This window comes from Astatotilapia calliptera, chromosome 12, assembly GCF_964374335.1.
Source record: "Astatotilapia calliptera chromosome 12, fAstCal68.1, whole genome shotgun sequence".
Classification (NCBI taxonomy): Eukaryota; Metazoa; Chordata; class Actinopteri; order Cichliformes; family Cichlidae; genus Astatotilapia; species Astatotilapia calliptera.
Genome location: NC_137433.1, coordinates 32,801,667 through 32,815,769, shown reverse-complemented (window position 1 = coordinate 32,815,769; position 14,103 = coordinate 32,801,667). Strand labels below are relative to the sequence as shown.

At 38.7% G+C, this 14,103-nt stretch overlaps 2 protein-coding genes across 4 annotated transcripts; one reads left to right on the top strand and one right to left on the bottom strand.

The window, feature by feature from the left end:
* Positions 1-746: 746 nt before the first annotated feature.
* On the top strand, positions 747-7,346 carry wsb2 (WD repeat and SOCS box containing 2). 3 transcript variants are annotated; one of them, XM_026187936.2, is made up of 9 exons: positions 747-1,010; positions 1,227-1,395; positions 3,065-3,267; positions 3,360-3,491; positions 4,008-4,108; positions 5,352-5,548; positions 5,849-5,938; positions 6,026-6,142; positions 6,757-7,346. In XM_026187936.2, the coding sequence occupies exons 1-9, from the start codon at positions 971-973 to the stop codon at positions 6,968-6,970; spliced, it is 1,263 nt and encodes a 420-aa protein (XP_026043721.1). In that variant the 5' UTR covers positions 747-970; the 3' UTR covers positions 6,971-7,346. The 3 variants fall into 3 exon arrangements, with proteins under 3 accessions (XP_026043721.1, XP_026043722.1, XP_026043720.1); XM_026187937.2 differs by lacking the exon at positions 747-1,010 and adding an exon at positions 1,017-1,146; XM_026187935.2 differs by lacking the exon at positions 747-1,010 and having other exon boundaries at positions 1,178-1,395.
* rfc5 (replication factor C (activator 1) 5) lies at positions 7,305-12,689 on the bottom strand. Its single transcript, XM_026187938.2, has 11 exons — positions 12,521-12,689; positions 11,915-11,979; positions 11,474-11,610; positions 11,286-11,365; positions 11,084-11,157; positions 10,434-10,593; positions 9,707-9,788; positions 8,680-8,809; positions 8,323-8,400; positions 7,856-7,910; positions 7,305-7,718 (listed from the first exon to the last, which is right to left on the bottom strand). Exons 1-11 carry the CDS (start codon positions 12,565-12,567, stop codon positions 7,619-7,621), a joined length of 1,008 nt encoding a protein of 335 aa, XP_026043723.1. The 5' UTR covers positions 12,568-12,689; the 3' UTR covers positions 7,305-7,618.
* Between the last annotated feature and the right edge of the window lie 1,414 nt (positions 12,690-14,103).

The following is a 14,103-nucleotide window of genomic DNA, read 5'->3' as shown; positions in this document are numbered from 1 at the left end:
GGAATAGATAAAACACAATCTACATGAACAAGAAATAACCCACTAATTGTATTTTTCAATGGCACAAATTAATTCACAAATTTAGAAGTCCCTGTTGTTACTAGATCAATACTCATTCCCTGTAATTCAGTTTGAACAATTTTATGTCCTTAAAAAGTCAAAAATATTCAGAGTGATCTCAACTAATAATGATAATATTGTTCATCACAGCGAGAAAAAAACAAGCAAGCAAAGTACAGTAGGCCAAAGTACAGTAGGCCAAAGTACAGTAGGCCAGAAATAATCATGCATGATGCAAGAGAGCAAAGCTTGCAAATGAACTTCACATGAAGGCTCAGTTTTCACAGCTTTTTCACTTTGTAGTTTTGCACATTTTCTGTTGCTCTGGGTGAAATAAAAAAAACTAAACATTGTTTATGAATATTTTAGTGAGAAATTTTCATATTAAATGTGAACTTCAACCCAAACAGTTGACCAAAGGTACCAGGGTATTTTCCACTATCATAAGAGGGGCGTGTCAGTGTGTGTGTGTGTGTGTGTCAGTGTGTGTGTGTGTGTAAGAGAGAGAGAGACCCCACTAACAAAAAAAAGTCGCTCCACGTCCCTGAATCACTGACTTTGGGTATAATAAAGCCAACTCTCGTTATAACGAGTGGATACGGTGTAAGGAACAAGCTGGATTGTTGTTTAATCTCATGGGGGGTGTGGTTTAAGGGTTATAATAAGGTTACGTCATGAAAGGAGACGTGATCACGTTGGGCAATGGTACAAATGAGTCAGATAACAGGAACTCACTGAACATTTCGTTTCTTCTTGTCACGTTATCTCTGACAGACAGCACTCTGTCGCCGAGCCCCTGCCCTCTGCGGACGTACAAAGTGTGAGCTCCTTTAGTTTAAATGCTGCGGTCAACCGGGGAGGGCACGTTCAGGAAGTCGGTCACAAAGCGAAGAATGTGAAAAGCGAAAGGATGTGCTCCACGGAAAACAACCCAGAGCTGCAGCCGACATGTAAGTGAATATTTGCGACTGTCGTCCGAGCTCGGTGAGTACGTTGTCATCGCAACGATCAGAAACTAGGCAGCGGTTACTTGGAGATGGCATTAAACCTCCAGAGGCACCGTATACAACCGAGCAGGGGACGCTGGTGGGTTAAGAGTTGCAAGCGCTGTCAGAGGATGAACGTGCCAAACGTTGATTATGTGGTGTCTTTCTATCCTCCTTCAGCGTCCGACCCGGCTCTTCTCCTGGAGCTGAAGACCAGGCGACCTCCGTCCTTGGTGGAGAGAGCTGGACGTGAAACCTGGAGTGTTGACTTCTCTCCGGATGGAGCTTGGTTCGCCTGGTCCATGGGACACGGGATCGTCTGGGTCGTCGCCTGGCCTCTCGACTCCGAGTAGGTTTTACTGTATATTTAATCCGCACGTGATGCATTCAGGTCGCCCTCGAAGATTCTGGTTTCCGTGGAAGGTGGTGGTGGCAGGTCCTGCACGGGCTTTTCGAATGATTGATTGATTTTTATTTTTTATTTTTGATTAATTGTGGCACAGAGGCGCCCGCAGGTAACAAGAACACTTGATTCGAAATGAATACAGTGACGGAAATACCGGGGACACTCAAGTGCAGCCCTGTTCCTTCTACAGAGGCTACTACACAAAAAGTGTAAACATCTTTTTATATACAGTAACTGTTATGCAAAGTGACGGAATCTTTACTTAATCCAAAATATATCGGTAAGTCTAATAGTATTAAAAATATATTTTATTTTTACCTAAAGTAAAATGTGTGTAGTTTTATCTGTAGTAATACCGAACAATATGTGTCAGTTACTCTACAAAATCTACAAAATAAATAACTGAAGCGTTAAAACAAGTACTATACTCGCATCAAAAAGACGAATAACATAGGTACATTAAAAGTGTACTCGAGTAAATGTCCAAACTGCTCTTATACAATGACGCTGGGCTTTGTAAGATTAACAGTAGCACGGGTGGGGTGGGGTGGGGATGGTGGTGGACAATCAGATTTAACCCCTTGTTTTCTCTTTTAATACACGCCTGTATTTATGTAAGAAATCAAGCCACCTGGGAAAAAGTATTACTTCATGTTCGGCTAGATCAAGTAAACAGTTAAAATGTAACCTTATGATAATATCCTTTGGCTTCTATAACCCGTCTCTGTCTTGCACAACTCCACAATAATGATCACAGTCCATTTCTGCACTGGCTTTTGTATTATAAAGATCCAGTGTTTAGTGTTATGTGTGGTTATGAAAGTTAATCAGTATGTGAAAATATCCTCATGCAACTGAGCAGTATTTTGGAAATAAGGCATGAATGCGATAAAAACTCCAGAAAATAAGCATTAAAAGCATCTATTGTTTAAAGTAAGACCAGATATAGATTTTAAAAATAGCTTTAAGTAATGTCATTTATTCCTTTTTTCATTTATTTATTTATTAAAAATTCTAATTTTTCTGTATTTAATATTAAACTTTTGGGTCTTGCTGTTATGCCCTACACCCCCACACCTCTAAATTAGGCCCCTGAAATTATAGTATTTTTCTGTCTAGTGCCCACAAAGAATTTCCCTTCGGCTCAGCAGTGTTCATTAGTGCCAATTTGTTTGAAAAATGCTCAGCACTGCTGCCAATACCACACAAAATAACAAAACAGTACTCTTTATTTTTTTGTTGCAGTAAAGAATTGTTGCTCCATGAACAATGTTTGAATTTGCCTAAATAATTAAATAAGGCAAAAAAAATGTGACTTACAACTTTAAATACTCAGTAGATTTTGTTGGTACATTTGATAAAACATATGGAAGGAGGCAGAAGAATGCAAGTGGATGTATTCATTCCAGCTATTATTTTAGATTAACGTGAAAGAAAAAAGCAAAACATGAAGACTCAAATTTCAGCTCTCAGTTTACCGTTTAGTTGTTTAGATCTGCTGTGACCAGCAACACTTGAAAGCTGCATCATTTAATCACCAACTCTAGCTTCACACCGCCTACACTGGAGTTTTTTATGGCATCTGCACTCTTGGTGCTCCTCTCACCCACAGAGAAAGTCAAAATGGAGAGACTGACAGAGGAGACAAAAGCTTCAGTTGTGGTCACCCAGTGTGGGGGCTCGCCTTCGGGCCCAGACCTCCAAAATCAAATGCAACAGCGTGTCCGGCTAAAGCACGATCAGAAGGGAAAAACAGCCTGCTTCTGGCCACGGGCTTGGAGAACGGGGTGATCAAAATCTGGAACGTTTTAACAGGTGAGATTTTTATTTTTCTGTGACTGTTAGTTTTGCTTGGCTGAATTAAATGGATTTTCAAATCGCTTGTTTTTTCTTTTCCTTTCCTCTAGGCAGTGCTGTTTTTGATCTCCACGGCCACGAAGGGGTTGTAAGGGACCTGGTGTTTCCTCAGAATGGGACGCTCACACTCATATCATCCTCTCGGGACAAAACTTTGAGGATATGGGACCTGGCTCATAAAGGTATTTTTCAGATATTTATGAGAAATACCTGTGAGTAGCAGTCACAACCGTCTTATTTTTAAAAAATGTTTTGGACAAAATATAATCTACATATTTGGTGCGTCCTTTTTACTTGGGCTCAAATTGTTTTCTTGCAGATAACCTTAGAACTGCAAGGCTTTTCAGCTGAATTTTCAAATGTCAAAGTACACCTCGAGCTTGCCTGATCACCCATTTAAAAAAAACTGTTAAATATTAACTGTCACGTGTCACCAAACAACTCTGGAGGCTTTGCAGACAGGGTCTTAATGACTGAAGCTGTCTATTCATTACTTCACCCCTGTTTAATCTTGTGAAACTCAGCTGAAATAAACCTTCTGTTCTAATGTAAGAGGTTAAAGCTAGCAGATGGCTGTGCTTACACATTCAGGAATCAGGAGCTGAGATGTACTGTCATTTTAAAAAATAAAGTAAAAATAATGAGGCTTTGTAGTCTCTCGTCTACATTTACATCCATGTTTTTCCTGTCTGTTTTAGGGAAAAAGGTGCAGGTGCTTTATGGCCATAAAGACTGGATTAGTTCCTGCTGCGTATCATCTGACTGTAGCATGATTGCATCTGTCGGGAGATTTGACAGGGTGAGGTGTTTCATTGCAAAAGTACCGTATTAGGTCATATTCATCAAGTACTGAGCACTGTAAAAGATAACTTAAGTAATTTGTTTGTGCATGTAAAACTCAAACACTTGTAAATGCTTAATGTCTCTAAGCTTGCTGAATGTGTCCTTTTGTCCTTCTTTTTATCAGTTTTTAATGAACATTATCAACATGGATTTGGGCGACCCTGTTCATTCAACTCTGTGTCAAATTTAATGTTGTTTGTCCACAAGTCTAATCAGGAGAATGGCTCAAAGTGTGTGATACAAATTGTCTAAAAGGGCAGCTTTAAATGCAATCCTGCATCACGTTAATTTTCTAGGACAATGAAATTAGTTTGAAGGTATATTCAAATATTTTCCTATTTGAATTCTTGCTCCTAACAAGTTTGTTGATATTTGCTTATGTAAAGTATTTAATCTTCTGCAAACTTCAGTTATTTTAGTGGTGTTTTCTTTTGACAGCTACCAGTATTGATGGATATGAGTTGCATACGTCCTGGACAAATTATAGGAAAAACCTGAATGCTTGATCTCTCCACTGAGCGTGGCTCTGTTATGCTGTGGGGCTATTTTAGGACATGTTGTTTTGAGTAATCATCTTTATCTGGTGATGAAACAGTTCTGTCCTCATGGGGGTGGTCTCTCACAGGATGACAATATCACTATCTAAAGGCTCTGGTTGGTTTGAGTATGAAAATACAGAGACTTATATTTTATGTCTTTAGTCAGCTGACACCAACCCAGTTAAACACCTATAGGAGATATCCATTTTCAGTGAAATTATCTGCTAGTGGGTGCTTCTGAATATCAATTGTAGTGGTCTGTTTTACCTGCTCCTGCTATTAAAATGTTTTTAGGCCATTTAGCATTTTCTAGAAACTTCTGGAGCACCAGGAAGTCTTAACACTCCAGTCAAACTGGCAATTTCACATATTCTCATTTTCAAAGGAAAGCAGACAGCATAACGTTGTGTAATATTAGACTTTAAGAGCATAGTCACTCGCTGCTGCGTGGTTCAGGGTGTCCTGCTGACACCAAGCAAGTACATCACTGACAAATTACTAGCTTTTGTAAAAAAAAATTTCAGTTCTGCAGCAATTAATTACCCCAGGGACAAGCTACTTTGAGCGTCGACTAAGCCTACATTAATTTTCCAAATTAAAAACAGCCCTTCCAGCAAGGTATAAAGTCTCATTAACCCTGCATGATTATACTTTGATCAGATGGTGTGTCTGTGGAGTCTACGTTCATATACATTCATCAGGAACCTGACAGGAGGGGCCCACAAGACCGTGTACCTCCTGTCTTCTTGTGACTTCTCTCCTGACGGGGCAATTCTCGCCACTGCAGCCTTCAGCGGCTCCAGTTGGTGGATCGACCTCTGGGACCCATACACAGCAGAGAAACTGGCCACTCTGGCGTGAGTTTGTACAACTTTGAGGGTTAAAATTGTGCACAAAGACTCCATTCTATGGGTTACATAAGAAGACCGCAAATTACTCAAATAAACGGGTTGTTACCACTGAGTTTAAGTACAGAAGCTTAAATCTGTGAACCAAACAGCCCACACTGTCATTATCTCTGTTTGCGTATGACACGGCATGTGAAAGTATGTCCTAGTGTCCTTGTCTTTTGCAATCTGTTTTCTATGTATACTATGTGGAGCGTCTGACTTTGACTTGGTGCAGTTCAAAGTCATCGCTCTTTCTCTTCTGCACAGTGACTACTTTGAAGATTATGGGCAAAACCAAATATCAGCAATACAGTTCTCTCCAAACGGTCTGCACTTGACACTTGTGACAGACGACAGGTCAGTTATCTGAAAATGCTATATTATATAACTTAAATGTTTTACACACTGGAAAGATGCTTTCAGACAGATGTGTTGCGTTTGCAGAGCTCTTAGGATTTGGGAGCTGGGGGAGAAAGGGATGGTGATGGAGACGAAAAGAGACAGAGACTCTAATGGACTGTGCTGCAAGTACCATCCACAAGGGGGAGTTGTTGCTACGGGGTAAGGATGCTTTCATTTCAGCATAGATTCACAATATTACAGAGGGTGGTCGATAGACATTATATGCCAAAATTCAGTTTACCCCACTTCCTAGCTTTATTTATTTTATTTTATTTTTTTATAAAGTATATTTATACAGCTAAACTTATCCATGAAATTAGGCTCTCATATCATTCATTTTTAGTCAAAAAACCCCCAGTTATTAAGCTGTTAAATATAATATATTGGTGGGGGGATCAGATATGCAGATCCATCTAGTGCAGTGGCTCCTTTGAAAATACAAAAGTGGCTGAAAGCAATTCAGTATCTAAAACTCTGTTCTAATACATAATGTTGGTAAATTACAAGCAACGATTTTGTCTTTTCGAGTACTAATAGTCAAAGCTACCTGTCGGTACCATGGTAACATCAATCTTAGGCTTGAGATAGTACGGAAGTTTGATTCATTTAAAGGTGAAAATGAGACCTGTCTTTACATTATTGACACCATCTGATTTGCATTAGACGCATTAAATCTACAAGCAAAATTAGGACCATCCCTGAACACACCAGTCTAAAGTATCTTTGTGAAAACTGGCCCCTGAATAAACATGCAAATGTGTCTCTTTTGGCAGAACCAGAGATGGCCACGTGAGGTTCTGGAGGGCACCCAGTGCGGTGCCCAGCTTGTGCCACCTGTGTCGATCTATCCTGCGCCACTCTATCTCCACGCACCAGATTGAGGCGCTGCCCCTCCCCAAGAGGATCCTCGAGTACCTCACATACAAAAACATCCCCGAACGCCTCAAGTCCTGCTGCTCCTCAGATGAAGAGGAGTGGGAAAGTTAAATAGGAACTTTAAAAATAAATAACTGACATTTTCAGCGATTAACTATGATCCTAAAAACGCCTTGTATTTTCTGATAACAAATGCTTTGAAAGCTTGATGAAGCAGATTAAGCATATTTTAAGATACTTTAGATGCAACATTCCTGCACTAAGATTTCATTTATTGCACTACTGCGGTACTACAAAGCATACATTCAGTGTTCACATTGTTGACTTGAATAACAGTTTTATACTATTAATTTATTGTGTAAATATCAGATATATATACTTTCTAATTCCTGTGTTTACCATTATATGCACTGCTAATGTACTGGCACATTAATATTGCAGCAACTGGACTTATAAGAAAGGGTTTTATTAAACTGATTAAAACATACACATGTTCAATGACTTTTTTTTGGACAATGAACTGATTACCTGGTTGCAGTGATACTAAACTGAAAATAGGATTTTTCAAGTCCACCTTTTAAATCAAAAGTGCCAAAAGGATCTTTTGTTTCGTTTTTCCACTGTGCTGATCGACTTCCATCTTGGTTCTGTATGCAGATTTGAGTGATTCAGATAGCTGCTAGCATTGTTCCAGACATCTTTTACACTGCCGCCCCCCCCACCCCACTGTGGAAAAAGACCATCGTTGCATTACTGTATCTAAGGTGCTTCGCTGACCACGAGCTCTCTCACTGCCTGGAAAGCTGCAACCATGGAGCTCAGCTGGATCTTCTCGCTGGTTCCCGATGCAAGCCGATGTCTGAAGAGATGAAACATGAGCAATAATGGAAATAAAAAAATTTGCCACAACGTGTGGAAATCAACATGTTGGTGTCTTTATTATATTAACATGACTTGTTACATTGTAAATATTTTTTTAAAAAGCATCACACTTACTCTACGTCGGCCAACTTGATGAGCAGACTAATCCGAATAGCGGGAGGAAAATCCACTTTAAAGAAAAAACATTTTTAAAAATTAGATACTTTGCTTTTGATAGTAAAAACAGAAAAACTTTCATTAATGCACAAACTTGTGAGCTTAAAACTTTAACACTGAACACGTCACTAACCGCCAACCTTTCAGTGGGTTTTAAAGTGGCCCCATTGCGTGTTTTCTTTAACATGTGCTGTTACTATGGTTGACACTCATGTTACACGTGGCCAAAGACTGCTCCAAATACTTTATGGTTAGGGCTGGTCTGTGAGCACAGCAACCCCATCCAACCTGTTCAAACCTTATGTTTGCGAGAGGCAGCCAATCAAATGTTGGCATAAAAGGAGGGTGGCTTTTGTGCTGGGGTGCTTAAATTAAAGAAAGAAATAAAAACGTGTGATTTTTTCCCCCCCTTGCATGTTCCTTACCTCTGTGTACAAGCAGATGAACCTCAGTGAGAATATCATGCAAAGCCAAACCTTTCAGAGTCTTCAGCTCAAGGATTTCTTTCATCCATGTGTTAAAGAAATGCAAGATCATAAACTGTACTACTAATATGAATTTTTGTTCGTTAACCCACCATTCAAAAAAAAGTCACCGAATCTTTAAAAACATTTGCAAAGCATTTAGGTACAGCTACCTTCTATTAACCTAAAGTTTTATTTGCAAGAAAGAAATGTTCTTTCTTGGAATATGCTAAACTTCATAAGAAATGTTCAAAGTATAAAATGGCATAGTCAAAAACAAGAAATGTGCAGCTTTCATAGAACTTAAATATAGGATACGGTTGTACGCTGAAGTAAAGTCTTTGTTGAGGCACCAGTCGAGGATGTTGGCTATATCTGAGCGGAGGGGGTGCCCTGTGCAGGTGTACACTGTGTCTTCTGTGACCTTCCCATAGGCCATACTGGTGCTCTGAAATCACAGAGATGGATGACATGCAGTACAGTCTACCCATCTGCAGTTTGGATATATAACATATACTACTCATTGGCCACTTCATTAGATATGCCTGTTTGAATTCTTGTTAATGCAAATACAATCACATGCTAGCAACTCAATGCATTACGGCATGTAGACATGGTCAAGACAACCTGAAGAAGTTCAAACGGAGTATCAGAACGGGGAAGAAACGTAACCAGAAACTGCTGGTCTACTGGGACTTTCCCACACAATTGTCTCTGGGGTTTACAGAGAATGGTGCAAAAAAAAAAAAAGGAGGAAATATCCAGTATGTGGTTATTCTCTGGGAGAAAATGCGCTGTTGGATGTTAGAGAAGAACGTGCAGCTTAACGGAAAGCAATTTGTGCTGTAACACTGTGATGACAGGGTCAGAATCTGGCTTGAACACATTGAAAGCATGGATTTATTCTGCTTTGTATCAACAGTTCAGGCTGGCGATGGTGTAATGTGTGGGAGATATTTTCTTGGTACACTCTGTGTCACAAAGCTCAAATCATCTCAGACTGGTTTCCTGAACATGACAATAAATGTATTGTACCTAAATGGCCTCCACACTCACCAAATCTCAATCCAATAGAGCCTTTGGGATATATTGGATGCGAAATGTAGTGGAGATTTACATCCTGAATGTGGAGCAGAAAAATCTGAAGCAACTGTGTGATTCAATCATCTCAATATGGATCAACACCTCAAAGGAATGGTACAAAGAAATAAGGCAGCTCTGAAAGCAAAAGGGGGGACGCAACTAATGAAGTGGCCAGTGGCTATATTTTCGCTGTTTAAAAACGGCCACACTGAATATGACATCCACATCTTAAACAACGCTGATGATGAACTTCTGGCCATACCTGCAGTATGTTGAGCGATCTTCTCATGTCACCTGTTGATAAGGTCACAATAGCCTTCATTCCATCTGGCGTGATGTCAATACTGTCACAAAAAGTAATGACATAATCAACTATTTTTAAATCATATCAACGTTAAATTAAAACTTGCGACATGAACACATAATTGATGACATTTAATAAATAGAGCAATCAAAAATAATTCCAAGTCTGTTCATTAATTTCTTCTATCTCAAGTTGCATATAGCAATAAATGTGAAACAATGAGAACATTTATTTCCTATTGTGGCATTTGTTGGTTTTTCAGGGCCTGGTACAGTTGAGAGGCCAGGGTTGATGTTGCACCCTGATTTAAACTGTTTTCAAACACACACAGAGAAGCCCTAAACTTCTAAACATTACCCAACAGAAACGTAACATAAGAACAAAGACTCTGGATTTTAAACAATCTTTAATGTGGTTGGTATTATGTTTGTCTCTATTAAAATTAAACTACCATAAAAATTAGAGAATGCTCACTTACAAGGAAATGAACAAAATTATAAATTCAGCAGGGGATCAAATAGTTATTTCTCTCACTATACGCAAATTAGCGGAGCCCAGGGAGGCCAACAGGTACAAATACATTTGGCAAGTTCATTAGCAATTCTGGGAATAATTCAATGAGATGTAAAAAAACAACAACAACAACAACAGTAAGTGGAGAGAAAGCATTCACACATTAACTCACTTCTCCTGCTGGATAACGTGCTCCAACCGAGGGATCATCTGGTCTGGCGAAAGCGGACCAAAGCGGAACCTGGTGCAGCGAGATTGCAGGGCGGGGATGATCTTGGAAAGGTAGTTGCAAATGAGACAGAATCGAGTGTTTTCTGTGAACTTCTCAATGACTGAGACAGAGAGCAAGGGTGGGATGAAAGCAGGGAAACAAGTTTAAAATGTAAATTCTGGCAACATCTTAGTAAATAAAAAAAAAAACCTCCACTTTTTTGAATAATCTATCCTAAGGACTTGCTTAATGTTGCTAAGATTGTAAACCACCTCACTGAGAATTTAGAATTGACAGTAATATACCAATAATATCATCCACTCTTCCTTCACCATGCATCTATTTAGAAATATAAAACGGCACTGAGCAGCAATAGATGCTTTATAAATGAAATATGGAAACATTATTAGAAAAACACAGGTTGGACTAAATTTACAAAATATCTCACAGTTAAATTCAATAATTATTTCCACTCTTCTGCAAAGTAAAGCTTTTTAAATAAATATCCAGGTTTAAAAGTAGATACACTGTAAGTCAGCAGCAGCCAAATTGCCTGCTCACTGAGCCGTGTGCCTCACAGTGGGTAATGCCTGAACGAACAGATGGCTTACCTCGACGCAATGCATTCTGGGCATCCTGGGTCATGGCATCAGCCTCGTCCAGTATCACCAACTTGAAGCCCTTCCTGAAGGACAAGATATATAAAAAAAGCAAAGGCAGCAGCTTACATTTCCATTGCACTTCTTAACTGCACATAAAAGTATTGAGAACACTTATTTCTGGTCAAAATCTCTACAAGTGTTTTAGTCTTACTTGAAGATGGTCCTGGTGCTGGCAAAACTCAGAATGGGACCTCGTACTACATCAATACCTCTGTCATCAGATGCATTGAGCTATAAACCAAAATTAGTTATATTTTAATGTAAAATGGCAGAGTTACAAGTTCAAAAACCTTTACAATTCAGCAAATCCAAATCTTCTAATGAGGAGTTGTAACATACCTCCAACACCATAGAGTTGAACTCCTTCTCTTTGTACAGCTGCCTGGCAGAAGCGAGTATGGTTGAGGTTTTTCCTGTTCCAGGTGGGCCATAGAACAAAAGGTGTGGAAGCTTGTCCTCACTGATAAACTTTTGGACTGGAAATAAAAAGAACAAATGAAAATCTGTTTAAATACAAGTAACCAACATTTCTATAACAATCCACATATGCACCCCCCTTGAATAGTTTGAAACATAAAAGTTTTAAGCCAGCTGACTTAGTACCATGACTCATTAATGACAGTGACGGTATAACCACAGTAAACAAGCTCAAGAGTCAAAAACACTGGCAGATAGCATTGAGTTTATCAGTTTATTACGTTTTAAAAGTAGTTTGATTATCCATAAGTGTCATGTTATACAGTTTTATAGTATTGTTATTCTGGCAGTCCACATACTTACTAGTGCTCAGAATATCTTTGTGTGAAATCAGATCATCAAGTGTCTGTGGTCTGTATTTTTCAACCCTGAAACAGGAAAACGCACACACACGCATTCATACTTGCAATAACTACTGCGTTTACAGCAAGGCAAATAAGCAACCTCGAAAGAATTTTAAAGAAAATTATTGAAACGTTTACGGACACATATGATAAGCGCTGACAAACGTTGACATATCACATTACATATGGCCACTTTTTAGTTCCGCATCCATATTTTTTTTCGTAACATCACCCTTTATTATAAACAAAACGTCAACCTTACAGTACTTTCACCGCAGTCAGAAGCTGCAGGTTTTCGGTTAACCTGTTGCTGAAGTGGCACCATGTTAATGCTTGATGGACTGATAAGATTTACGTAAGCCGAACTGAAGACAAGCTAATTTCCTTCCATGTTACAACTATGCGTAATAACTAACGTCATTTATTATATGTATATAAAGCTAGCAATTCACAGAATGCATCAGTCTACTCAGTGCAGCGAGCAGCTAGCTTGACAGTAGGCATGTTAGCTAGCTAGCAATAACTTTTTGAACCATTCTGTGATAAACAGCGAGTTTCAGCTCACCATGGTAAATTTCTGGTCTGTAGCGGCGCTTTACTTGTAGAAGCCATGTATCCTACCAAGCATGAATATTACGCCAAGCTGAGCAAAAGGGTTCCAGAATTTAAGCCACTGCGATTACTACTGTTGATGGCCCTGTTTGGCGCGCTCCGCAAACAAAACGTACGTCACACGTCACCACGTACAACCAATGGAATCACATTGTCATTTTCATGGGCGGAGTATCGGTGACTTGTTCTCTGCTGTAAAAAAATAATAATAACGGGATTTAGAAATTGTAACAATAAAAGATACACAATATCAAACATCATAACAACGAAGATATATATCTCCTCTTTAATTTTTAAATATTGTCTCTCCCATTTTGAACAATTCCTTGCCCTAATCAGTGAAAATTAAAATCAAACTCAGGAGTAGGTTTTTTTCCCAACAGCAAGAACTACAAGTCTTTAAAGTCCTAATCACCAAAATAAAAGAAAAAAAGTGTTCTGGCTATCTTGATTTTTTAAATAAATGTCACGTGTCACTAAACGTCTTGTTAAATTTTAAAAAAAGAAAGTCTACACCTTTCCTTCTTAGATGTAGTTTGTTCACTTTTATACGACACTGACATCTTAATCTCATTATAGTTTATCTTTGTAAGTGTTAATATTTAAGCATCTTAACACATGACAAAGAGTGTCACAAATGTTTTCTACATGTTTTTGCATTTATTTTCTGTTCTGGTAATGGTGCTGACAATAAAATACACATATCTGTCCATATGTCAAAAAAGTGCAGTGTGCCCATATATTTATCTAGAGCCTGAATTTGAAATATCACCTAACCTATACTTTACACGACAGGTTTCTCTGAAACATTTTCTTGATCATCATAGGTTAGTGAAAAAAAGTTGTGAGCAGTAAAGTACACAAGATTTTGTTTACCATCTCCTATCTCTTTAATCAGCTTGACTTCTCAGATTTGTTGCTGGCAACCTCCAAAGCATCTTGATTCCCAGGCTGCATTATACTGCATCAGTCAAGGATAACAATTTAATATCACAGCCTGCATTTTGACAGAATTCAATCCTTAATGTTTGGTTTTTTTTTTTCCTGCAACTGCTGTTTTTGAACAATCCAGTTTCTATTTGTAATGTCTGCGTTATAACCTATATTCTAACTGAGGAGCCTCACTGTGATCAAGATCTCTTCTGCAAATTAAACCTGAGCACAGAGGAAGAAGAAATGAGATAAGGCACACAATAAAAAACAGAAGATTCTACTCACATACAAACATCAACAGGCATAGTACAGAGTTGTCTCACTAGGCCAAAATTAAATGTCTCACATGAATCAGTGGAAAAGAATATTTGTTTTTCCATTTAACTTTAAAGCATATTTAAATCATTCTCTAGAAATATTTTGAAGGGGTGTGTGTGGCTGTGGACTGCAGGCTATATAAGTGTGCACACAGCATGAGCCTGTAGTAAACTAATAGATATCATACATATTCAGTAAAAGGACATCTTTGTTTCAAACATGTAAAAAGGGATAGTTTTGTCTCTAACCTCTAGCCTGGCGTTTCAAGCATAGTAAGCTCTCTAC

Excerpts from the sequence above, each read along its gene's own strand:
- wsb2 (XM_026187935.2), top strand. The coding sequence starts at position 1,178 with ATGAACGTGCCAAACGTTGATTATGTGGTGTCTTTCTATCCTCCTTCA. Across the intron at positions 3,492-4,007 it reads ATGGGACCTGGCTCATAAAG|GGAAAAAGGTGCAGGTGCTT; the intron begins GTATTTTTCAGA and ends TGTCTGTTTTAG. Across the intron at positions 4,109-5,351 it reads CTGTCGGGAGATTTGACAGG|ATGGTGTGTCTGTGGAGTCT; the intron begins GTGAGGTGTTTC and ends TACTTTGATCAG.
- rfc5 (XM_026187938.2), bottom strand. The coding sequence starts at position 12,567 with ATGGCTTCTACAAGTAAAGCGCCGCTACAGACCAGAAATTTACCATG. Across the intron at positions 11,611-11,914 it reads CAAAGATATTCTGAGCACTA|TCCAAAAGTTTATCAGTGAG; the intron begins GTAAGTATGTGG and ends TTTTATTTCCAG. Across the intron at positions 7,719-7,855 it reads ATCAAGTTGGCCGACGTAGA|ACATCGGCTTGCATCGGGAA; the intron begins GTAAGTGTGATG and ends TCATCTCTTCAG.